Source organism: Theobroma cacao, chromosome 4 (genome assembly GCF_000208745.1).
Source record: "Theobroma cacao cultivar B97-61/B2 chromosome 4, Criollo_cocoa_genome_V2, whole genome shotgun sequence".
Taxonomy (NCBI): Eukaryota; Viridiplantae; Streptophyta; class Magnoliopsida; order Malvales; family Malvaceae; genus Theobroma; species Theobroma cacao.
The window spans coordinates 26034289-26058681 of NC_030853.1; the positions used below are offsets into that span (position 1 = coordinate 26034289).

The 24393-nt window shown below is 35.4% G+C and overlaps 2 protein-coding genes and 1 pseudogene across 2 annotated transcripts; all 3 read left to right on the forward strand.

The window, feature by feature from the left end:
- LOC18602681 overlaps positions 1 to 2291 on the forward strand; it is a 6871-nt pseudogene extending 4580 nt beyond the window's left edge.
- On the forward strand, positions 7026 to 14661 carry LOC18602682 (probable sucrose-phosphate synthase 3). Its single transcript, XM_018119229.1, has 12 exons — positions 7026 to 7949; positions 8912 to 9144; positions 9764 to 9827; positions 9923 to 10621; positions 11011 to 11145; positions 11229 to 11360; positions 11431 to 11607; positions 11690 to 11743; positions 11836 to 11898; positions 12127 to 13077; positions 13160 to 13287; positions 14050 to 14661. The coding sequence occupies exons 1-12, from the start codon at positions 7671 to 7673 to the stop codon at positions 14324 to 14326; spliced, it is 3192 nt and encodes a 1063-aa protein (XP_017974718.1). The 5' UTR covers positions 7026 to 7670; the 3' UTR covers positions 14327 to 14661.
- LOC18602683 (methionine--tRNA ligase, cytoplasmic) lies at positions 16846 to 24355 on the forward strand. Its single transcript, XM_007034224.2, has 17 exons — positions 16846 to 17151; positions 17239 to 17383; positions 17484 to 17637; positions 18169 to 18324; positions 18615 to 18845; positions 18954 to 19097; positions 20041 to 20131; positions 20281 to 20387; positions 20483 to 20597; positions 21064 to 21182; positions 21286 to 21351; positions 21495 to 21623; positions 21747 to 21887; positions 22033 to 22153; positions 23031 to 23263; positions 23410 to 23511; positions 23813 to 24355. Exons 1-17 carry the CDS (start codon positions 17034 to 17036, stop codon positions 24041 to 24043), a joined length of 2403 nt encoding a protein of 800 aa, XP_007034286.1. The 5' UTR covers positions 16846 to 17033; the 3' UTR covers positions 24044 to 24355.

The window sequence follows — 24393 nt, forward strand, 5'->3', positions numbered from 1 at the left end:
CTTGTTGCACTAGCAATGCGCGCATCTTAACACGCCACAGGCTGAAATCGTTTCTTCCATTAAACTTTTCAATCTCATACTTGGTCGACGAAGTTGCCATAGCGAGATTCAGATTGATCCAAGACCTTGAAGCTCTGATACCAGTTTGTTGGGAAATTGCGGAATTGTCTCTAAAGAATTGCCCAAGATCTAACCCAATCAATAGAATAAAGAAAGAAAGAAATCAAGCACACCCACAAGAACACAAGAATTTACGTGGTTCGGTCTTTTGATGACCTACGTCCACGGGCACAGCAACAGAGAAAAATCCACTAAGAAAAAAATCAGGAGATTACAAGAAACAGTCTCAAACTCATAACCCTTATCCCACGTACACCTAAATCACTCTCTCTAAATCTAGGTGATTTTATTCTTTAACCCATAGGGTCTTTTTATAGTATCAAATACAATATCCTTATCCTAATTTAATTAGGAATCTTATCCTAATATAATTAGGATATGTTGTTCTAGTTTAACTAGATTTAAAGACTATTTTATAATGTATACTAATTTAATTAGAATTAACCAATCCTAATTAAATCACAATTCAAGACTATCCTAACACTTGGCTTTCTCTGTGTTGGCAATGATTTTAGTACTAGTCTGCTTATACCATGAGTGCTCCCCTCCTTGGGATTTGCAATGACAGTAAGATTAATGAGGCTTTGGAATTGTTTCAGAAAGTTGTGGAGAATGGATATCCATGTGATCAATGGACTTGCAATATTATTATTAGCGGACGTTGCAGATCAGGACAAACTCGTTTTGCCCTTGATATTCTAAGAGGGATGAATCGAAATGGAAGTTTCAATGCTGATGTAGTATGTTATGGGACAATTATTGACGGCTTTTGTAAAGAGAGAAGTATAGAACAGGCCTTGATTATATTTCAACATATGCTAGATAGTAGTATCTAGTCAAATGTTGTTGTTTATACTACATTAATTTATGGATTATGTAGCACTGGCAAGTGGGATGAAACAAAAAGATTATTGACTCACATGGTTAAAAGTGGAATTTCTTCGAATGTATACACCTTCACTTCTCTAATTGACTCTCTCTGCAAGGATAGGAACATCAAAGGAGAAACTTCTTTATTCAATTTAATGACTCGTAGAGGTATAAAGCCGAATGTCGTAACTCATAATATCCCTATGCAAGTCTGGTGATCGAAGACAGGTCATAAAGTTCTTCGAAACAATGGTTGTTTATGGAATTTCTCCAAATGTTGTAACTTTCACTATCGTGATAGATATTTTATGCAAGGAAAGCAAGATGGTAAAGGGATTAGACATTTGGGAATTGACAGCTCATTAATTCGAGGATTTTGTTATTCAGGCTTATGGAAAGAAGCAACAAGCTTGTTCCACAGAATGATGGGTCAAGGAATTCGTCCAATGAAGTAAGTGCAAACAGAAGAGAGTGAAAGAAGCATGTAGAATGTTAAAGCTAATGAGTGAAAGAGGTCTAAAACCTGCTATCTCATGCAGCTCTTTAATACATGGATTTTGCCTTTCAAGCCAATGGAAAGAAGCAACAAGTTTGTTCAACAGAATGATGGATGAAGGAATTTATCTCGACATAGTAACTTTCAACTCTTTAATTGATGCTTTCTGCAAACAAAAGAGAATGAAAGAAACCTGTAGAATGTTGGAGCTAATGAGTGAAAGAGGTGTAAAACCTAATGTTTTTACTTATAGCTCTTTTATACATGAATTTTGCCTTTCAGGCCAATGGAAAGCAAACAAGCTTGTTCCATAGCATGATGGATGGAGGACTTCATCCCAATGTAGTAACTAGTAACTCTCAGCTCTTTAATTGATCAGCTTCGTAAAGAAAGGATAGTTGAAGAGGCCATTAAAATATTCGAGCTAATGGATGAAAGAGATGTAAAACCTAATGTCATCACTTGCAACTCTTTATTGGGTGGTTTCTTCCATTCAGGCCAATGGAAAGAGGCATCAAGCTTTTTAAGTAGAATGGCCAGTCCAGATATATGTCCGGACAAAATTACTTTTAACATTATGTCGGATGCTATTTGTTAAAAAGGAATGACGGAGAAAGCTGAAGAAGTACTCACGCTAATGAATCAAAAAGATGTAAAGTCTAATGAAATTACATAAGCTACAATAATTAGTGGATATTGTTTGCAAGGTGAGATGGACAAGGCAAAAGATGTCTTTGAGTTGATGTTAACAAAGTTTTCACCAGGCTTAGGCACCTATAAAATGCTGATCGATGCGTATTCGTAGGGGGAGAGGAAAGATAAAGCTCTAAGGCTCATTGAGGAAATGAGCCAAAAAAGAATGAGGCCTGATATCGTAACACTGAATGCTAAAACGAGCTCAAAAAGAATGAGGCCTGAGGCCTGATACTGTAACACTGAATGCTACGACGCTTCACCAAGGTATGAGGACAGCGTTGGCCAAGTGAAAATAACTTAAACCTTAAAATTCTTTAATGTGACTGTTTCATGTAGTGATTGTTTTCATGCAACTTTGATATCAATCAAAACTGGAGGCATTCACTTTTTATGTTTCTTTTGCCAGTGCGATCAGTTACACTTAGAATCTTCTGCTCCCCTTTCTCCATAAAGAAGAAAAGGATCTTGTATCTTTTTTGGTAAACGGATTTTTGTCAAAGAGGCAATCAGATTTCATCTATATTCTTTTCGTATGATAGTTGAATTAATTTTAAAGATAGGTACTTTCTTTTTTCCTCCTCGGGTGTGGCGTTATTGTACAAGGATTCTTACTTCTTTCAAGAATGGTAACTACCACATTCATGCACAATTGTATGTCACATAGCTTGTGCCAAATTTTGACTACTTTACGGGGATTCTTTGGGCAATCTTTAATGCTTTTGCTTTCTAAAGCATGCAATGCCACGGGATTATCCTTCAGGGAGATGCAACTATGCATTAATTTGTTAGATCACTTCTGCAGATATCTATTTGAATACTGATTAAGAATGATAAGATCAATGTTTTACCCAAATCGTTGCAACCCTTCTCTTCCCAAATTTTCTGCTTTTGAAGTGATTATGCTTTTATAAGCTTTTGGTTTCTTCAGTGCAACTATACTGACTTGTGAGTCTCTCATACCAGATTCACGCATCATCATTTCTACAATTATTATTTTATTATCAGGAGCTTATCAGCTTGTATGATCATTACTATCCTTGCTTGACATTCTTTTCAATGTGCAATTTTGACAGTATTGCCTGCTGCTACTCGTTATTATGGCACATATAGAAGGGATTTTCTGTAAAAGTTTCACTCATGGCATGCCTATCATGTGAATATACAATGCATGTATTTGAAGTTGTTTATAACTGTGATCTGACTTGAGAAAGGGTTTAAATTACTTTGGCCTGCAATCTGGGTGAACAAAAATGGAAAGAGAAAGCATTTGATGGGAGGGTTTCTACCAATGCTTAGAAGATTTTCTGAATTAAAACATAATGCCATGATTGTTCTGGTTCCATCACTGAACATACAATCTACTGCGTACAATTAATCTGTTTTGCCCGTGTTTTTGTTCTTGACACTTGATTCTGATCTTCCATCATAAAAAATGCTACCTAATTTATGTTTTATTAAGTGTTTTGTAATTATGCTGAATAAACTTTTTAAATGCTAGTTGGACCTTCTGATATAGTAGTTCCTACCTTCCAAAGATTGGCTCTTAGCTATTTCTTTGTTTGTGTGGTGAGATGAGGTTCACTAATGATAACGAATTAGTTTTGGTCAGTTTTGGATGTATGCATCAAGCTCTCGGGTTAATCACTAGGACGTATATAATCTGCTAAGAGCTAGTTATTAATTTTAGCAGAACACTTGTGCAATTATGCCATCAACCACACACAAAACACAAAGGGAAAGCTTTTATATCTTTTCAGCCACATTATTGTGTTATGCTGAGGACTTAGGTTATGCCAGCAGAGTTGTAACTTTAGAATCATAGTCAGTGCAGATTCATGGGAATTCATTTCTGCTTTTAGATTGACATTGCCTTATATAGCTAATTTTATTTTATCTTATTTTATTTATTTATTTATTTTTGGACTTCTACAAAACAAAGAAAAGAATCCTGGCATAATACCTATCCCCTGTAGAAGAGATGTTAGCTTTCGGTGGCTGAGATTGTGAAAGAAAAACTTTCCAAAGTGTGTCAGATAGGGTTCACTTGAGATGCCTTTATTCAGTTTTGACTTCTCTTATTGATGCCTGATCAAGCAGTAATCACAAACATGTGGCTCAACTGTAAATTTTCTTCAGAAGCAGTGAGAGTATAATGATATGGTTTTGTTTCATTTGAGTGTGAAGGGAAGATTTTTATTTGTTCCCTGAGCAGTGAATTGTAATGATGATCACCCATCCGTGTAGAAAAGCTGCTGTGCTTTGTGAGTCTTATTTGCCACTGTGCAATTATGGTAATCTCATATCAGTTTGAGAATTGTACAAAGAGTATCCGCAAAGCTCATAATTTTCATTGAAATAGCATCTGTAATTCCTTCTTTCCTTTTGATGACATTTTTTTGCTTTTTGTGGTTGCTCAGCCAGCCCGGTAAAAGGTCTGTATACCCCTTTTAATTCTGTGATTGAGCCACTCATGAACATCAATCCTTTCCCCTGGCTTTTATATATAGAAGTGACGGACACTTCTGCTCACAGAGAAGTGACCTTAATCACAATGCAGGATGGTGGCTGATTTGGTACAACACATGCATCTTGAAATTGTTAAAAGGCATATTTGAAGAATGTTTAAACGAGAGTGGCATAAGCCAGAAGCATTGAGGACAACCATGTGAATAGGAGACGTCCCAAGACAAGAGAATGGCTGCTTTTGAATAATTCAGTAAGGAGAGGGAATTCCCCTTTCTATGAAAACAGATTCAAAAATGACAGAAAAGTATAAACCTTGTCAGGTACTTGCAAATCCCATATCTTTTTGTTTGGAAGCTGAGCCCTGAGACCGCCTTGGGTTCAGTGAACTCCAACTCATCTTCACACAAAATAATTTGTTTTGACAAATACAAAGTTGTAGACATTTGGAAAGGTTCTTGTGTGAAAAAGGGTTCATCCAATATTTAAGGCAATGCTGACAAGAGAGATAAAGTTTGGTCGATTGCATTGGTGGGTGCTTACCACAAAGCTGGGATGATGGCTCTATCGCCACATACTTCTGCATCATACAATGACAACAAATTAAAAAAAAAAGAAAAAAGAATTAACCATATCATCCAACGATCACATGCTTTGCTCCTTTGATTTTCGTTTGCAATCTTTTTTTTTCATTTTTTTCTGTGATCCAAAAAAAGTGAAAAAACACACTTTTTGTGGGTAAAATTCAAGACCTTGAATTGTCTTTTTTTAAAAAAAAAAAGTCAAAACTTTTGATAATTATATACCAAATAAGCTTATAATTATATAATATATGTTGAATAAACAACGTTAATAAAAAGTTAGTTGTTTTCTTTCAATAATTTTTTATTATTATTTTAAAATTTAAATTCAAGATCTCTAAGTTATAATTTTTAATTAATTATTGGGTTCTCGTATTTCAAAATGAATTCAAGATATATAAAATTAACATGAATAAAACTTTTAATAGCATGAATTGTCATCCCTTGCTCTAAAATGGCAAGACAAGGGGGCTTTCATTTGAAGAAATGATTAACTATGTTATCCAAAACAAAAAAAGAAAGAAATGATTTACATTTACGTGATGGACAATCTCTTGTAGTGGTAGGCTAGATGCATTGCATGTCACGTGACTCTTATTAATCATTCAAAATATTCATTTGCCTTTTGATGTTGGCATCATGCATAAATTTGAAGAATATCCTATTTTTTTTAAAAAAAGAGAAGATTTAGAGAATATTCGATGTAAATATTTTAAGCTCAACTAAAAAATATAATTTTAAGTAACTGTAAATTTCATAATTGATTAATACGAATAATGCATATATAATTTAGTAAGCTCAATCTAGCTGCAAAATATCATTAAACTAATAATTAAGTTTTGTAAATCCATCAAAAAGAGGGCTCAAATTAGACAGCACCAAGTAATCTTAAATTCGAGTCTCCTTAATAACTTTTTATTAGTGTTAATTTTTTATATTTATGTTATTATAAAATACAACATGCATATTTTATTTTTTTTCCTTTGATTCCACGTGGCAATAGAGAAAATGTCATCGGAATTATTATTCACTATATTAGATTATGACAATATATGATCGAGAGAGGAAAAGATACCTACTTTGATAAAAACATATGTATTAATGTATTTTTTTAAAACTTCAAAACTTGGCTTTGATGTCAGTATCACGGGGTTTAAATGTCATACGGTCCATATATGTTTGATTATAACAATAAATTCAATAATGGGGGGTGAAAAGAAGAAAAAGACTGATAAATAAGTATGGAAAAAATCAAGTCTCTTCAGGTGTCCTTTGGAGAAGTCATTTGAGGTTATCTTTTGTCACAATCAATCCCCTGTAATAAACATGTGTTGGCGGTGGTGGTTGATCGTAAAGATTGCCAAGATTTAAACAAAAATGTATGCGTCGAAATCCAACTATTGAACAGATGGCATCTGTCAACCAAATTCTACTTTCTTTTTCAAAGTGCTATCACATTCATGCCAACAAATCTTCCCCACTCCACAACGAGGTTTCTATATGTAGAGGGAAAGAGGTGGGTATGCGCATTTGTGTGTGTAAATCGTGTGTAGCAGTACCAGTATATTATGTGAATACTGTGGAGTATACACAAGGAAAGATTACTCAAGTTGGTTGCAACTGTGGAAGGAAACAAAAAGGTTAGAGAAGAGCCAAGCCAGGCCAAGCCTCTCGGAGCAGCAAAGGCAAAAGAGCCGTAAAGCTCGCATTGGGAAGCGGACAATCCTTGGAAAGGTGAAAAAAATGAAAGATCCACCCTTACCTTGCATCACAACTGGGAAGTAGACCTTTCGTTACCTTGCAAAATCTTTGTACACGTGTCCTCATCCCCCGATCCCCACTATTCTCTGCCATGTGTTTCCTTTTCCCTCTCTCTCTCTCTTCTCCTTCCATCCCCCCTGCTCTTGGTTGGTCCATTTCCTTCTCTCCTGGGACTCTTCCAAAACCAAAACCAAAACCAATCCTACCATAACCCAAACTCTTTTTCTTTTGGCACAAAAATGTTTAACATCATCATCTGCATTTTAATGTAGAAACCAAGACAAAACCGCTTAAGCTTTCCCTTTTTCTTTCTTTTCCAGGACTGTAAATGTTCTTTGGTAGTGTTTTTCAGCTTCAAAGGCAAAACCAGAGGAAAGTTTTGCATTTTTACTCTGTTTTTGAGTTGTAAGTAGAGTTGTAAGTGTGAGTGTGACTTTTCTTTTTAGATACAACCCCAAAACCAAAAGGGAAAAAAGAAAAGAAGAGAAAGACACTATCTTTGTACCTGAAACATAAGAGAACCTTCATGTTGTATTGTTAAGTTGTCCTGGTACGCCTTTGATATTAGATTACTTAAAAAAGAAAGAGAAACCCATATTTTCTTAGCTCAAGAGGAGCCAAGATAGCTGTAGAGAAACAAAAATTTCTTTTGTTTTATTTTTTGGAGAAGGTGAAGGAAAAGAATGGCAGGGAACGAGTGGATAAACGGGTACTTGGAAGCAATATTGGACAGTGGAGCAGCAGCTATCGAGGAGCAAAAGCCAGCAACCGTGAGTTTGAGAGAGACAGGTCATTTCAATCCAACAAAGTACTTTGTTGAGGAGGTGGTGACAGGTGTTGATGAAACTGATCTACATAGGACATGGATCAAGGTTGTCGCCACCCGGAATACCAGGGAACGTAGCTCCAGACTTGAGAACATGTGCTGGCGCATTTGGCACCTCACCCGTAAAAAGAAGCAGGTCTTCTTCTATCCCAAATATTTATTTTTCCATTGGTATGCATATAACTATGTATGTATACATGCGTCGACATATTCAAAAAACTTTAGCTTGTCTATGTATGTGTGGAATTGGGTTATGTGAAAAATTAACAAAGCTATTGGCGTTTTGGCAACCATTTCTTAATTTTAAAAATAAGTGTCCTATGACATATATATTTGCAGTACAGAGCACATTTCACCTTGTTTGTTCTTGTGAAGAAAAAAGTGCATGTATAAATAAGGATACATATGTCTAATTTATGTATGAAGATATAAATATAGAACCTATGCAATTATAAATATGCGCATATATGCTTTTTTTTTCTTTAAGCATGTTGGATGGATGTTAGTAAGTAGGTTAAGTCTGTATTCTCTTCCTTTTTTATCTTCCCCACAAGAAGTGGGTGACTTCATTTAGTATCTCTGTTTCTATAATTTGTGGCCATAAGAGAGAAGAAACTTATGAATCAGTTTGAGCAATTGATTGATATATGCATCTATGTTTTTCTTCTTTTTTTTTTTTTGAATAGGATACTAGTGACAGTTTAAAGGGACTGGAATTAGTGGTAAGTTTACTGAATGAATGATTATGTGTATGTGCATGTGTGCTTGGATGTCCATATGCATATGTGAGGAGTAGTCAGGTTCTCTATCTCAATTGTCCAGTTTAAGGCTCACATATTTATATCATTTCACTACAGCTATAGGCTACCTTGTTTTTGAACAAATTCCCTATTGCTGATAGCTATGTCTGTGAATTGATAATTGTAAAAGTGTTTCTTCCTGTTTAATGTGGCCATTGGAAGTTGTAGTAAGTGTGACAATAATTGTCCCCTTAAGTTCTCTAGCATAGATTGAATGCTAAGAAACCTGAAATGAGCATTTGCTCACTGAAAGCAAAACAATTTAGAGGATGAAATCTCATTCTTATAATGTAAATAGTTGGAATGGGAAGAACTGCAACGATTGGCGAAGCGGAGATGGGAACGGGAACAAGGGCGGAGGGATGCCACTGAAGACTTGTCTGAGGACTTGTCAGAAGGAGAGAAGGGAGACGCTCTAGGCGAGTTGGTGCAAGCTGAGACCCCAAGAAAAACGTTCCAGAGAAACCTTTCCAACTTGGAAGTGTGGTCAGACGACAAACAGGAAAAGAAACTTTACATTGTGCTTATCAGGTATCATTCTCCCTAGTATGCATTAATCTTGAACTCATGATAAAGGTCTGTCTATTATTTTAAGCCAAACAAACTGTCAATAACTTTCCTATATTTAGTTGCTTCATCAATAGGTTGTGTGCAGAAGTTCTGTCTATGTAACGGTCAATAGAATAATTTGTAGTGCGTATTTCATTTAATACTCCAACAGCATATAGTGAAGACAGAGAAAGCCAAACTTACCTAATGAAAACAGTTGCAATTTTAAAAAGGTAAACCACCCACCTTCACCCCTATTCCAATGAAGAAAAGCCTCTTCAGAATTCTGGAATATTTTCATTTCATTATGCATTGAAGCAAATAGAATGTACATGGAATAACTGTGCCTGACAATTATCGTCATGATAATACTTTAAGAGACCTGACTTGCATTGCATTTGTTTAAAGAGCAACTTCATAAATTCTTTTATAATTAAACCTTTTGTTGACCTGATTTAAATCATTTAACAAAAATCTTAAGCAAGGTGGAAATTCATTATTTAGTCCCAATATCCTTTCCCCTTAGAGTTGGTTTTAGTACTTCTCATTATTTGCTGGAAGGAATTCTGCATTAACTGTTACAGTTCTTCTTTGTAACCAGTTTGCATGGTTTAGTCCGTGGGGAAAACATGGAGCTTGGCCGAGATTCTGACACTGGCGGACAGGTAAATGCTGTATTCCACCACAACCAAATTATTGCTCAATTTTTTTGCTTCATTTCATTCATTTTTTGCTTCCATAAAAATAAAATAATTCTCAGGTCAAATATGTGGTAGAGCTTTCTAGGGCTCTTGCAAAGATGCCAGGAGTGTACAGAGTAGATCTTTTTACTAGGCAAATCTCGTCACCTGAAGTTGATTGGAGCTATGGTGAGCCTACAGAGATGCTAACAGCTGGTGCTGAAGATGCAGACGGTAATGATGTTGGAGAGAGTAGTGGGGCATACGTTATAAGGATTCCTTTTGGTCCGCGTGATAAATACCTTCGTAAAGAATTACTGTGGCCCTATATTCAGGAATTTGTAGATGGCGCTCTGGCTCATGTTCTAAATATGTCAAAAGTTCTTGGTGAGCAAATTGGTGGGGGCCATCCTGTGTGGCCATATGTTATCCATGGCCATTATGCTGATGCAGGGGACAGTGCGGCTCTTCTTTCAGGTGCTTTAAATGTCCCAATGGTTCTAACAGGACACTCTCTTGGGAGAAACAAGCTTGAGCAGCTGCTTAAACAGGGACGGCAGTCCAAGGAAGACATCAATTCAACATACAAGATTATGAGAAGAATTGAGGCAGAAGAACTTTCTCTTGATGCTGCAGAACTAGTTATCACAAGTACCAAGCAGGAGATTGAAGAGCAATGGGGACTTTATGACGGGTTTGATGTCAAGCTTGAAAAAGTTTTACGAGCCCGTGCTAGACGTGGGGTAAACTGTCATGGTCGATATATGCCAAGGATGGTGGTAAGGATGTTTCTCTCTTTCCCCCTATTTGGAGCCAGTGTACTAATTACTGCTTCCTTGTCTTTTTTTTTTTTTGGATAATGGACTGTTTCCTTGTCATGGGTGTTAGAGATGTGAAGAGAAATAAGAAAGAAATATTTGTCGTTGCTCCTCACTCTGAAACATATACCCATGTACTTCATTATTCCTCGTGTTGAAAATTCATATTGTTAACTCTGCTACATACAATTCAATTCTCTATGCAAACAAACCTAAGGATCAAATTAATTAGGGGCAACTAGAATGAATTAACATGTCGTAACAAGTTTGAAAAGACAAATGGGATATTAATATTGCATCATTTTGTTTGGCCCTCCTCATTCAGCTTTGAAGTACAAATTTGTTTGCAGGTTATTCCTCCTGGCATGGACTTCAGCAATGTTGTAGTTCAAGAAGATGGCCCTGAGGTTGACGGAGAACTTGCAACACTTATTGGTGGTTCTGATGGGTCATCTCCGAAGGCAATTCCAGCAATATGGTCAGAAGTAAGGGGGTTAGCTAAGTTATACGTTCATTGTAGGGAAATCGTATCAAAGCTGTTATTAACTCTTCCTAATACATTTGGCAGGTAATGAGGTTTCTTACAAATCCCCACAAACCAATGATCTTGGCCTTATCCAGACCTGATCCAAAGAAGAACATAACCACTCTTGTGAAAGCATTTGGGGAATGTCGTCCTCTACGAGAGCTTGCTAATCTTGTAAGTTGGTTTCTGCAAGAAATTGATTTACGGAGTGCAGGAAAGAATAATGATAATTGCTTTTGTACAGACACTTATAATGGGGAACAGGGATGATATTGATGAAATGTCTGGTGGGAATGCTAGTGTGCTTATAACAGTATTGAAACTTATTGATAAGTATGACCTCTATGGGCTGGTGGCTTATCCAAAGCATCACAAACAGTCTGACGTACCAGATATTTATCGACTTGCAGCAAACACGAAGGTTCATTAGACTTCATAATTTTTGGAGCTAGCCTGACGTGGTTTTATCTTTATAATTAACTAACTGGATGTAAATATGGCAGGGAGTTTTCATAAATCCTGCACTGGTTGAGCCTTTTGGACTTACGTTGATAGAGGTTGGTTTCCATCGATCAGAAATTTTCAGGACGCTGTCTTAGTAAGTGCAATGAAATGATATTTTGATCTCAATTTATTTGATATAATGTAGGCAGCAGCACATGGGCTTCCAATGGTGGCTACCAGAAATGGTGGACCAGTTGACATCCAGCGGGTAAGAAATATGAATTTATTTCCCAATCATAAGATATTGCTTGGAAGACTTGCCAGAGATTTCATTTATAAACTTTTCACCTGGAAGATTCAGTAGAAGGAAATAAAACCTTCATAGCAACCATTTGTTCAATGTTACAATAGATTCTGATCATCCCCCTTGCCATCATTTTATTTTCAGAAATGTTATAATAGTTCTAATTTTTGATATTGCTTGTTATGATTTTAGGCACTAAATAATGGCCTTCTTGTGGATCCCCATGATCAGCAAGCAATTGCTGATGCCCTGCTTAAGTTGGTGTCGGAGAAAAACTTATGGCATGACTGCAGAAAGAATGGTTGGAAGAATATACACCTATATTCGTGGCCTGAGCATTGCCGCACTTACTTGACCAGGGTGGCAGCTTGTCGAATGAGACATCCTCAGTGGCAAACAGATACACCGGGAGATGAAATCACTGCTGAAGAATTGTCCTTCAATGACTCACTTAAAGATGTGCAAGACATGTCCCTTAGGCTCTCGGTTGATGGGGACAAATCTTCACTAAATGGATCCCTCGATCCTGTCACTGCATCCAGTGGTGACCCTGAGCTGCAAGACCAAGTGAAACGAGTCCTAAGCAAGATAAAGAAGCCGGAAACAAACTCAAAAGACACTGAAGGAGGGAAGCTTGAAAATGTGGCAAGCAAGTATCCAATTTTGAGGAGGCGGCGTAGGTTGATTGTTGTAGCACTTGATTGCTATGACAGCGAGGGGGTCCCTGAGAAGAAGATTGTGCAAATTGTACAAGATATACTTCAGGCTGTTCGACTAGATATTCAAACTGCAAGAGTCACAGGGCTTGCTATATCGACAGCTATGCCAGTCTCAGAAACAATAGAGTTCTTGAAATCAGCAAAGGTTCAAGTAAACGATTTTGATGCTCTGATCTGTAGCAGTGGCAGTGAAGTGTATTACCCTGGAACTTACACAGAAGAAGATGGAAAACTTTTTCCAGATCCTGATTATGCATCTCATATTGATTATCGTTGGGGCTACGAGGGTCTAAAGAAGACAATTTGGAAGTTGATGACCCCTGAAGAAGAAGAAAACTCTAATCTTTATCCTAGTCCCATTGAGGAAGATGTAAAATCAAGCAATGCCCACTGTGTTGCATACTTTGTAAAGGATCCCAGTAAGGTAGATATATCAATTTGACTGTTGCTAACAAAAGAAATAATTTCATTTCTTGTTTGTTTTAATAGTGGCTTTGCTATTGCAGGCAAAGAGAGTGGACGATTTGAGGCAGAAGCTCAGGATGCGGGGTCTTCGTTGCCATCCAATGTATTGCAGGAACTCAACTAGGATGCAAGTCGTTCCTCTCCTTGCATCTCGAGCACAGGCACTCAGGTACTGTTCTGTACAGCTATACAAACTGATACTTTTATTTAGATGGGACTTTGATTATTAGACAGGAACTGAAACACCCATGGTGTTTAAATGTTTTAAAGGTCCTTTTGTTTAGTGCGTTAACCTTTTTTTCCCCTTAATATGGTTGGGAAGGAGGGATTTGAGCTTGTAATTTCCTCCTTAAGGGAGGAATGGCCACTGATTAATGTTACGTTAGCTGCTTTTTATGTCACCCTGGGTTTTGAAAGGGGAGTTTCAGCAACTTCAATCAAGAATGTTTTTTGTTATGTTTCATGACCAAAAGCACAGGACTAAAGGCTTGGGATCTGTTTTATGAGAATTTTTCAAGTGGTTTTTTGCCAGTCATCAATGTCATCTGTTTTATTTGTGGAGGAAAGGTGGGTTTCATATTTCATAAGATCTTCTTTTAAAGGACTCTGTATCAACCATCAAAGGTCAATCTGGAGATTTGAAGCATGTACAATGAGTCCATGTTGATATCAAGATAGTTCATTGCATGTATAGCATGCTCTGAGCTAGCAAGAAGCTCTCTTCTTATAAAGTTTTCATGCAATGGGAAAATTAATTTATGTTCAACATTTTCTTTGTAGATTTTGTTAAATTGACTTCTTGTTCATTTAACTACTCACTTTCATTCTCCTTTACATTGTCCTCACTCATTGTATTGAGACTCGGTTATCATCCCTTTTGGTTCATGGTTTGATCATTTCATTTCATTAACCTGATGCTTTCAATAATTAGGTACCTTTTTGTGCGTTGGAGATTGAATGTTGCAAACATGTTTGTGATTGCTGGTGAAAGTGGAGACACTGATTATGAAGAATTGATCTCCGGGGCTCATAAGACTTTGATCATAAAGGAAATCGTGGCAAATGGTTCTGAAGGATTGCTCAGAACAACTGACCTGAGAGATGATATTGTTCCTGTTGATAGCCCCCTGGTCACCTGTATCAAAGGTGGAGCAACAGCAGATGAGATTGCCAATGCTTTAAAAGCATTATCTAAAGCAAGTCTATAAAAGCTGCTGCTATAGAACATGAGATGGTAGTCTACATTCCTTATTCCACCGAAATTTCTTCTCACATCCCTTTATTTTTTAATGCTATAGACTTTCATAGGCATCCTCACATATTTTCTGCCAGATGTAGCTAGATAAAAGTTTCAAATGGTTCTGCTATCAGGTTATATGTGCCAATTGGTCTACAGTGACCACTACCAATACCTTCTATCTGATGTAGATAAAATTCAACTACCATTACTGAAGTTATTTGCAGATACGAATATCAAGGTGGAAGAATCCAACTATTATTGTACAATAAAAAGATAAAAACATAGGTGATGATGTTCTTTGAATCTTATTCTTGAATCAAATCATCAAGCTGCTATTTAGCAATAAAAAGACAATTGAAGTAGATAAAATTCAACTACCATTACTGAAGTTATTTGCAGATACGAATATCAAGGTGGAAGAATCCAACTATTATTGTACAATAAAAAGATAAAAACATAGGTGATGATGTTCTTTGAATCTTATTCTTGAATCAAATCATCAAGCTGCTATTTAGCAATAAAAAGACAATTGAAGTAGATAAAATTCAACTACCATTACTGAAGTTATTTGCAGATACGAATATCAAGGTGGAAGAATCCAACTATTATTGTACAATAAAAAGATAAAAACATAGGTGATGATGTTCTTTGAATCTTATTCTTGAATCAAATCATCAAGCTGCTATTTAGCAATAAAAAGACAATTGAAGTAGATAAAATTCAACTACCATTACTGAAGTTATTTGCAGATACGAATATCAAGGTGGAAGAATCCAACTATTATTGTACAATAAAAAGATAAAAACATAGGTGATGATGTTCTTTGAATCTTATTCTTGAATCAAATCATCAAGCTGCTATTTAGCAATAAAAAGACAGTCATCAAGCTACCACATCAAGGGCCAACTGCTACATTGTTTCCACCTTTCTATAACTTCTTCATATTATTCTTATATTATGCTAAGTACTTACCATGATGATGACATTTGAATCTAATTGTTGAAACCAACCAAATGCTTTTTACACGACGTAGAGAGACTGACAAGCCACCTTCGCAGACTTTGATAAACCCAGAAGTATCAATCTCGGGCTGCCCAATCAGATACATCGATCGGAAATTCTTTTCCTTACGATATATTCTCTGTAAAAGCAAGGCAGTGTGAAAAGCTTAAAAGGAGGAATCAGCCAATATGCCTTTATGGAAGTGACCGGGTGAGTAACCTTTCAATGCTCAATTTCCTTGGTATCGCCTAAGTTGAACGCAAAATGGTGGCTTGCCTTTGAATCTTGCCGAGCTCATTTAACTGTTAATATAGCATTATTTAGAAATATACATTTTTATTTATTGGAAGAGATATATTTAATAGGGGGAATTCTTTTTGAGTGTAATGAAAATGAAAAAAAAAAAAGATTATCCTGTAGATGAATTTAATTGATCCTTTATATTTCACACTCTTTTTCTTTGTTCATTACTCTTCCATTGCATTAATACATAAAAGGAATATTTAAAAAAAAAAAGAATCAACTTGTTCGGTTCGATAAGATTGAAAAATCATTTCGAAATAAGTTTTCAAGGTTAAAATTTTTATAGAGGTTAACCAAAAAAAATTGTATTAATTAGTTTTGTCATGTTGTCTTTTTCTTATTTGGTATTCTTTTTTTCAGGAAATATTATTAATTATTTTTAATTAATCATTTCATAAAAATTATATCACTATAATTGTTTATACTAAGATACTACAATCTTTAATATAATATTAAATTATTAAGATTAATTGAAAATTTTATATAAAATAAAAAAATAAAATTTTCACTCATGAAATTCTTTTATTTTTTAATTTTAACTTATGATTTATTAATTTAAATTAATTGGTATAATAATATGATGAAAACGAAATAAATAATAAAGATTAAGTATTATTTATATATAATATTTAATGTTGAAAAAAATATCTTGAATGTATTGCATAATTGATGAATGTTAATATTTTTATAGTGTTATGGTAAAAAATTATTGAAGATAGATCATGATAGAAAATATTTTTTTAATAATGAACTAAATAAACTAAAAATATTTTTGATAATTTATTTAAAAATATTAAATTTTTTAATAAAATATTTTACAAAAAAAAGTTTATTTAACAAATTATTTTACCGTTATCAAACATTAACATGAGAAGTGTCGATTTTGACAAACTAAAAGAAAATTGATTATATTATATATGGACTTTAGTATCTAAAATAATTACTAATGTTGCTTTATATTTCAGGGATATATTAAAATTAATGTCATTTGATCAATTTTTGTATTATTAATTTTATTTATATATTTTGGTAAGAATTTTCTTAATTGCCAATATAAGAATCTTGGGGAAAAAGCAAATTGCCTATACACACCCAATCTCCTATCGCCACGTTTATTTTCACAATCACTTTGTCAATTCTTAGTCTTTCTATGCGTGCACCTGAAGCACTTGATTCTAATCTCCTGTGACTACTGAGTCTCCCTCGAAATGAACCCTCGTTGGTTAAAAGCCAGTCCCCAGCGCCTCCATCTGCTCCCATACTTTCCTTTCTGAAACATTGGCAACTGCAAAACGCAAAACCCGAAGAAGAAGAAGCTCAGACCTCATTTTTCAAGTTTGCCGGCGGTAGGAAAAAACCAATCCAAGCTAATGGAAGACCAAAATCAGACGGCTCCGAAGCTACCAATCCCAGGGAAACGCAACGTCCTCATCACGAGCGCGTTGCCCTACGTCAACAACGTTCCGCATCTCGGCAACATCATCGGCTGTATGTTATCATCGTTTCAATTTCTAGATTTCATTTTCTCCTTTTCGCGTTTTCGAAATTATTGAGTGTTTTTTTTGTTTGTTAAAGGTGTTTTAAGCGCCGACGTTTTCGCTCGCTTTTGCCGGTTGCGAGGATATAATGCCATATACATTTGCGGAACCGATGAGTATGGAACGACGACGGAGACTAAAGCCATGGAAGAGAATTGTACTCCTCAAGAGATTTGTGACAAGTAATTTTTTTAAAATTTTTTTTCTCGAATTTCTGGTGGAAATCTGCCTTACCTTTTTCTGGTTTTTTATTTAAGTTTCTGAATTTATTTGAACTTTTAGGTATCATGCACTTCATAGGGAAGTTTATGATTGGTTCGATATAAGTTTTGATAAGTTTGGAAGAACATCGAGTCCGGATCAAACGGAAGTTTGCCAAGCAATTTTCAAGAAGCTATGGGAGAACAATTGGCTTTCGGAGAATACAATGCAACAGGTACGGGGAGCTATATTTCGCGAAAGACTTCATTTGGTTGTTGTCTTTTTTTTTTTTTTATTACTTGCTTTTTGGTATTCTTCACTAGTTAATAGTATAGAGTAGAAGCAAATATGGAAAGAATGTAATATTGATTTAAATAATGCGTCATGTAAAAGTAAAATCATGTATTTTGTTAAGAATAAATGAAAATTTTAATTCTGGAAAATATTGTTCGTACGCCTTTTGTATTTTTTTCCTGCTAGAAGCACAAAGTCAGTGGCAAAAAGGAAAAAAAAATCAGACAGAGTCTAGGAGTTTGTTGATAAATGCACATTGAAGCAAAACCATACTTTTGGCTATCTATAAAATTGAAATTTTATTTACTTTAAAAAAAATCTATTTTGTCTATGTGTCTAAAAGTTGATTTTTTTTGGGGGGGGGGGGTGTTGATAAGCAAATTAAAGGTTTCAACAATTGGAGCTGATATTCATTGTTGTGCAATATCTGTTTTGTGTGTCTCATTTGATTTGAATCCCTCTTGGCATCTAGCTTTTCTGCAACACATGCCAACGATTCCTGGCTGACCGGCTTGTGGAGGGCTCCTGTCCGAGTGAAGGGTGTAATTATGATTCTGCTCGTGGAGATCAATGTGAAAAGTGTGGGAAGCTTTTGAATCCTACTGAACTGAAAGATCCTAGGTGCAAGGTACAGTTAGATGAGCAACTAAATTGACAATTTTTTTAATCAACAATTGGATTTTACTGGTTATCTTTTTGCCAAGGCTTTGAATTGAGTATTGCTTTTCAAATATGTAAGAGATATTATTTCAAGAGTGGTGCATATAGCCTGTGGCTGAGCTTGATTGTTGTTTGTTGAGACTAGTGAATGAAATATTGATTTTGAATTCCTATATCTTATCTTTATTTTTTCCTTAATTACGAAGTTTGAAAAGAAAATTATTAACTGATGAGGTTGAAAACTTTGATTAAAAACAGGCCTGCCAAAACACTCCACATGTTCGTGACACAAAGCACTTGTTTCTCGAGCTTCCTAAGCTTGAGGGTAAATTAGTTGAGTACATTGACAAAATGTCAGTTGCTGGATCTTGGAGCCAAAATGCTATTAATACAACCCAGGCATGGATCAAAGAAGGACTTAAAGCAAGGTGTATTACTAGAGATTTGAAGTGGGGGGTTCCTGTACCACATGAAAATTTTAAGGATAAGGTAAGATAAAGTATCCGATAAAGGATAGTACTTCTAGTGCATTCTGTTAGTAAAATTAAGTTTAGTGCTGATTGATGTTCAGTCTACATTCAAACCTTGTGGTGATAGGTTTTCTATGTCTGGTTTGATGCACCTATTGGTTACGTCTCAATTACTTCATGCTACACTCCTGATTGGGAGAAATGGTGGAAAAATCCTGAAAATGTGGAGCTGTTTCAATTCATGGGAAAAGATAATGTACCATTTCATACCGTAAGTGTCATGCTCAAAATTTCCTTGACTATTTTGAATGACAAAGCAAGGGTGCTATGTTTTCTGGTCCGTCCTCATTCTAGCTGATGAATGGATATATTTCTTTTTTGATATGCTTAGATGAATTCATGCTACATTCATTTATGCTTCATCTTTGTTTTTATGCTATTATTTGTTGAAAATTTTTACATGCAATTGCCTCTTGGAAATCCAATTATAATAGTGGTTCAAGAGGATTTACTGCTAAGTTGGAATCTGGGTTGGAGGGGCCACAATTTACTTATTTCATGCTATGCCCGTCATTCATTTTACTTGTAAGAGTTTTTCTGTTGTTAAATGAACATAGGTATTGTAGGATGTTTGATGCCTTCTTTTAAAAATTAAGACCATGTTTGGTGCATTTTTGTGTTGATGTTTTTTGCTGTTGCCTCAGGACTCTACTCGGTCAGACTTGCCATGTGAAATTTCACATGGCATGCCTGGACTTGAGGTTTAACATTTCTTCAACAAGTATCATTTAGATGTTTCTTTTAAGTTTCATTTTTTCTTTGGCACTTTGTTTTTTTGCTCTTTTGCCTTGCCTTTTTTATATTACTACATCTTAATGAAAAGTTTTTAGAGCTCTATTTGAAAATGATGGATGACTTCCATTATGCATAAGGGGCACACCCAAATTACATTTATAGTGCACATATAAAGTTGGTTTCGAAGCATGATTCTAGTGCAACACTTTACAGTCTTCCACTTTTATTGCTCAATCATGAAAAATATATAATTTGGATGCCAATTTTCGTCACCTAATTCTAGTGTTTTGCACACTCCCCATAAATCTTCTGGTAGAAGCTAGTCAAAGAAAATTAGTTAAATGTGTTGATTTTTTTTTACTTATGGAGTTGTTTATTGAATTTTTTTAAGTTTTGAATCAGTTATATTTGTATTTCAGGTGATGTTCCCATCAACTCTTCTTGGAACTGGTGAAAACTGGACTTTGATGAAGAGCATCAGTGTTACAGAGTATTTGAATTATGAATCTGGTCAGTAACCATTTGATTGCTTTGGCCATATACAGAGGGGAAATAAATTGATTTTGAGTTGGGATTAGTGAATGCTAGACAAGGGAAATCCTAAATTTTACATTTCAGCATCCTGCTGTACTTAATATTTATTTTCTTGGTTTCTGTAGGGAAGTTCTCCAAGAGTAAAGGAATAGGAGTATTTGGCAATGATGTAAAGGATACAAAAATACCTGTAGAAGTTTGGAGATATTACTTGTTAACCAATAGACCTGAGGTATCCCTGTTCACTTAACAACATTTATGACTGTTTTATTTGGTCTTCAATTCTACTTATTGCTTTCTGTGATTGTATTGTTTTGAAAATACTAGGTTTCTGACACCTTGTTTACATGGGATGACTTGCAAGCGAAACTGAACAACGAGTTGCTTAGTAATTTGGGCAACTTCATTAATCGAGTTTTGAGTTTTATTGCAAAACCTCCAGGTTAGTCATTTGGTTGACTTGAATCCTTTAGTGTTTAAAATTTTGGCTATTGACCTTATATGAGAGTTGAAAATTTGTATATATTCTAGTTGGTGGGAAAATAATTGTATTGTGTGTGATAAGATCTAGAGGTTTAGTTTATGGCAGTAGTGCTTTCTTTAAGTTGACAGGATTTGTCTTCATAATTCTTCTTAACCTTAGTTGAAGTGATAATTGATAAACGGGTAGGTAAAAAATGTCCCCTAAGTCCTTATTATCAGCAGTTGAAATAATTAGATGTTGCTTTTGAAATAGTCTGCATGGTTGAGAATTGGTCAGTAAGCTTGGTGCTTAATTGAGTATCTGTACCCATTTTTTTTTCTTTTAATTCCTTTTGGAAAATGGATACTTATTAAGCAACCTTTTTGTCTGCTTCGTGTAATTAACTATGTGCACAGTGGATTTGAGTAACGCATGCTGTCCGCAGGTCAAGGATATGATTTCATTATTCCTGATACTCCTGATGCTGAGTCACATCCCTTGACAAAGGCATTGAGTGAGAAAGTTGGTAATCTTGTGGAGCAATATATAGAAGCCATGGAGAAGGTGACTGGTTAAACTTTGACAGCCTTTTCACACGTAACTAAAACCCTGTCACCCTTAGCTTCTTCATATTCTCTAAATTTGCAAATGTTTGAATTTTGTGCAGGTGAAACTAAAGCAAGGATTAAAAACTGCGATGAGCATCTCAAGTGAAGGAAATGCATATCTGCAAGTAAGCTTAGAAAATTTCTAGTTGTTTAAGAAATTAATTTCCCTATGTGTTCAGTGATTCTGTTATGGTTTGTTACTTGGTCTAGCTAAGACAGCCATTCATATCACTTTTTGTGATGTGTTCTGTTGATAATTTCTATTCAGGAAAGCGAATTTTGGAAGCTTTACAAAGAAGACCGACCTTCATGTTCAATTGTTATGAGAACTGCGGTGGGGCTAGTGCATATTCTTGCATGTTTGTTGGAGCCTTTTATTCCTTCTTTTTCTGTTGAGGTAATCTAATTGGTGCATAGGTTTTCTTCTGTTGTTATCGGAAATAATATTGCTACATATAATACTAGTTGGTTAACTTGATGTCTCATGCTATGAGTTCCATTGTTTTTGGTGCACTTAAAGGTGTTTAAGCAGCTTAATTTGCCTCAAGAACAAATTTCGCTCTCTGATGAGAAAGGAGATGTTGATAATGCTAGAAGACTGTGGGAGATAGTACCTGCTGGTCATAAAATTGGAGATCCAAAACCATTGTTCGAGGAACTGGTACCATTACCCTTTCTGTGCTATATTTCCTCTTCTCCTTTTTCATTCTCTTATTTTTTTTTTTTTGGTGGTTTGGGGGTTGAAGGATTAGCCTGGTGCTTCCTTTTCCTCTTTTTTCATACTTAAAAAAATTAATTAATGACAGAAATCTGAAAGAGTTGAAGAACTGAGGGAGCAATATGCTGGAAGTCAAGCTGATAGGCGTGCTAGGGCAGAAGCAGATGTTGCAAAGACTGCTGAGCAACTAAAGAAAACAGAAATTTCAGGTCAAATATGTTTCCTTTGTTTAAAGTCATGCTTCCAGTGCCTTCTCTGAATGATTTACATTTAACTAATGTTTGAGGATGTCTGCATAGACGCATTCTATGGTTTCTTGTGAGAGCTATCTGTTTATGGACTTATAGCTCCTATGAAATTGCACTAGTTTTTTTTTTTCTTCTAACTTTTATAAATGGCTAATTGAGCTAATGTATTTTAGGAATGTGTTTATTTTCTGACTAAAATTCATAAAGTTTGTTTTTTCTTACTCAAAATACAAAAAATAAGATCCCAACTCTCCAGTCTCTCTCTTGGGCTCTGATAAGTTTTTCTTCTCTTCTCTGTTTGTCTCTCTCTATTTCTTTCTTATTTTTTCCACCATAGTTTCTTTTTTTTCTCTCTCTTCCTTTTTCTGAAATTCTGACCAAGATTTCCCTCCTATCTTGCCAGTTCAAATAGATCAAATTCTAAAGTCTTATTCCAAAAAACTTGAATGTATCCCAGTTAAAACTTTTTGCTGTTAATATTTGATTCCAAGCTTTATTTATCGTTTGTAAAGGTTGCTTTATGAGAAAATGTCTAGGTGGACATTTTCTTGAAATAAATAAATTAATGTTAGACTGAAATAACTAAAGGTGTTTTGTACATTAATTTTTTATTAAACCTATCAGCTTATTATTGGTGCTCATGTTGGATCTCTTTTGTGGAGCTTTAGCTTTTGGTCTCTAGAAGCTCATTTTGAGCTTTTATCTAAGCTAAAAGCTGTTCTGTTTGCTATGGCAAACAATTCTTGGCTTTTCATTGCTTCTTTTTAGATAGGTTTATGCCTATTAAGTGTGGATTTCAAATATGTGCTTATTTAGGGTAAATTGTTATTTATAACAGAAGGCAAGAAACAAAAGCGAACAACATCTACTGCTGGCTCTAAAGCAAAGCCTACTACTACTGAACCAGAAATTACCATTACAAGACTTGATATTCGGGTTGGCAAAATTGTGAAAGCCCAGAAGCATCCTGATGCTGATTCATTGTATGTTGAAGAGATTGATGTGGGTGAAGCCCATCCTCGAACAGTTGTTAGTGGACTTGTTAAGTATATTCCTCTGGAAGAGATGCAGGTGTCTGTTTTCTGCCTTGTAACTTTTTCAAGTTATCGGAATATATTCTCTGCAGGAGATGGGGTGCTTGGTATATACAACTTTTATATTTATACTGTCAAGATTTTTGTACTAATAATCTCTTCTCTGGATTTATCATTTGGCAGAATCGGCTGGTTTGTGTTCTTTGTAATTTGAAGCCAGCAACCATGCGGGGTGTAAAATCCCATGCAATGGTTCTTGCTGCTTCAGACAGTGACCACACCAAGGTAAGCAAATAATTATAGAGCTCATTATTGGCATCAATCAATGCATGGTATAAGCTCTCTCTTCCGATAATACCGTCATTAGCTGCTTGATGTAGAATGTTGTGCTGTTGAGTAAAGCCATCAGGTGATTTAGCAGTTGCAAAAGATACCACTGTAGGCTTTGTACTCAGGAACTTTTCTTTGAACAAAATGGCAAAATGTTGACATCATTTTCATTCGATCAACTTTCAATAGTTGTGATAAAGTTGATTGTTCTAAAATGGCTTCCATGTTTATGCTGTTTTTTTGGTGCGCTTTCCAGGTTGAATTGGTCGAACCACCAAAGTCCGCCACGGTTGGAGAGCGAGTTACCTTTCCCGGATTCACAGGTGAGCCTGATGATGTCTTAAACCCAAAGAAGAAGGTATGGGAGACTCTGCAAGTGGATCTCCACACCGACGCAAACCGGGTGGCCTGCTACAAAGATATTCCTTTGACCACATCAGCTGGTGTTTGCAAAGTTTCATCCATTAGCAGTGGGTCGATTGAATAGATAGAATGCTTAGATAATTCTGCCTCCCAATGAAAGAAAAAAATGAAAAGAAAGAGAATTGTGATTCTCATTGTTATAACTATTATTTTCATTTTCCGCTTTACAGTATCCCTCATTTCTGTTTTGCTTTTCTAAAATGTTGGCCTTCGTATTTTTCTGTCATAGATATGAAGTAGTACGAGCTAAAAGAGCAGTGAGGAACAAATTTGTTGTCGATTGATTTATAAACAGAATGTTACAGTGGTAGGACCGGTGGTGTTTGCTCCTGTTTACCCAGCCGCAAAATAGTAGAAATGTCAAAACATTTGTTTAGATACAGGACGAAAACTAGTCCATCTTGTCAAGATGGT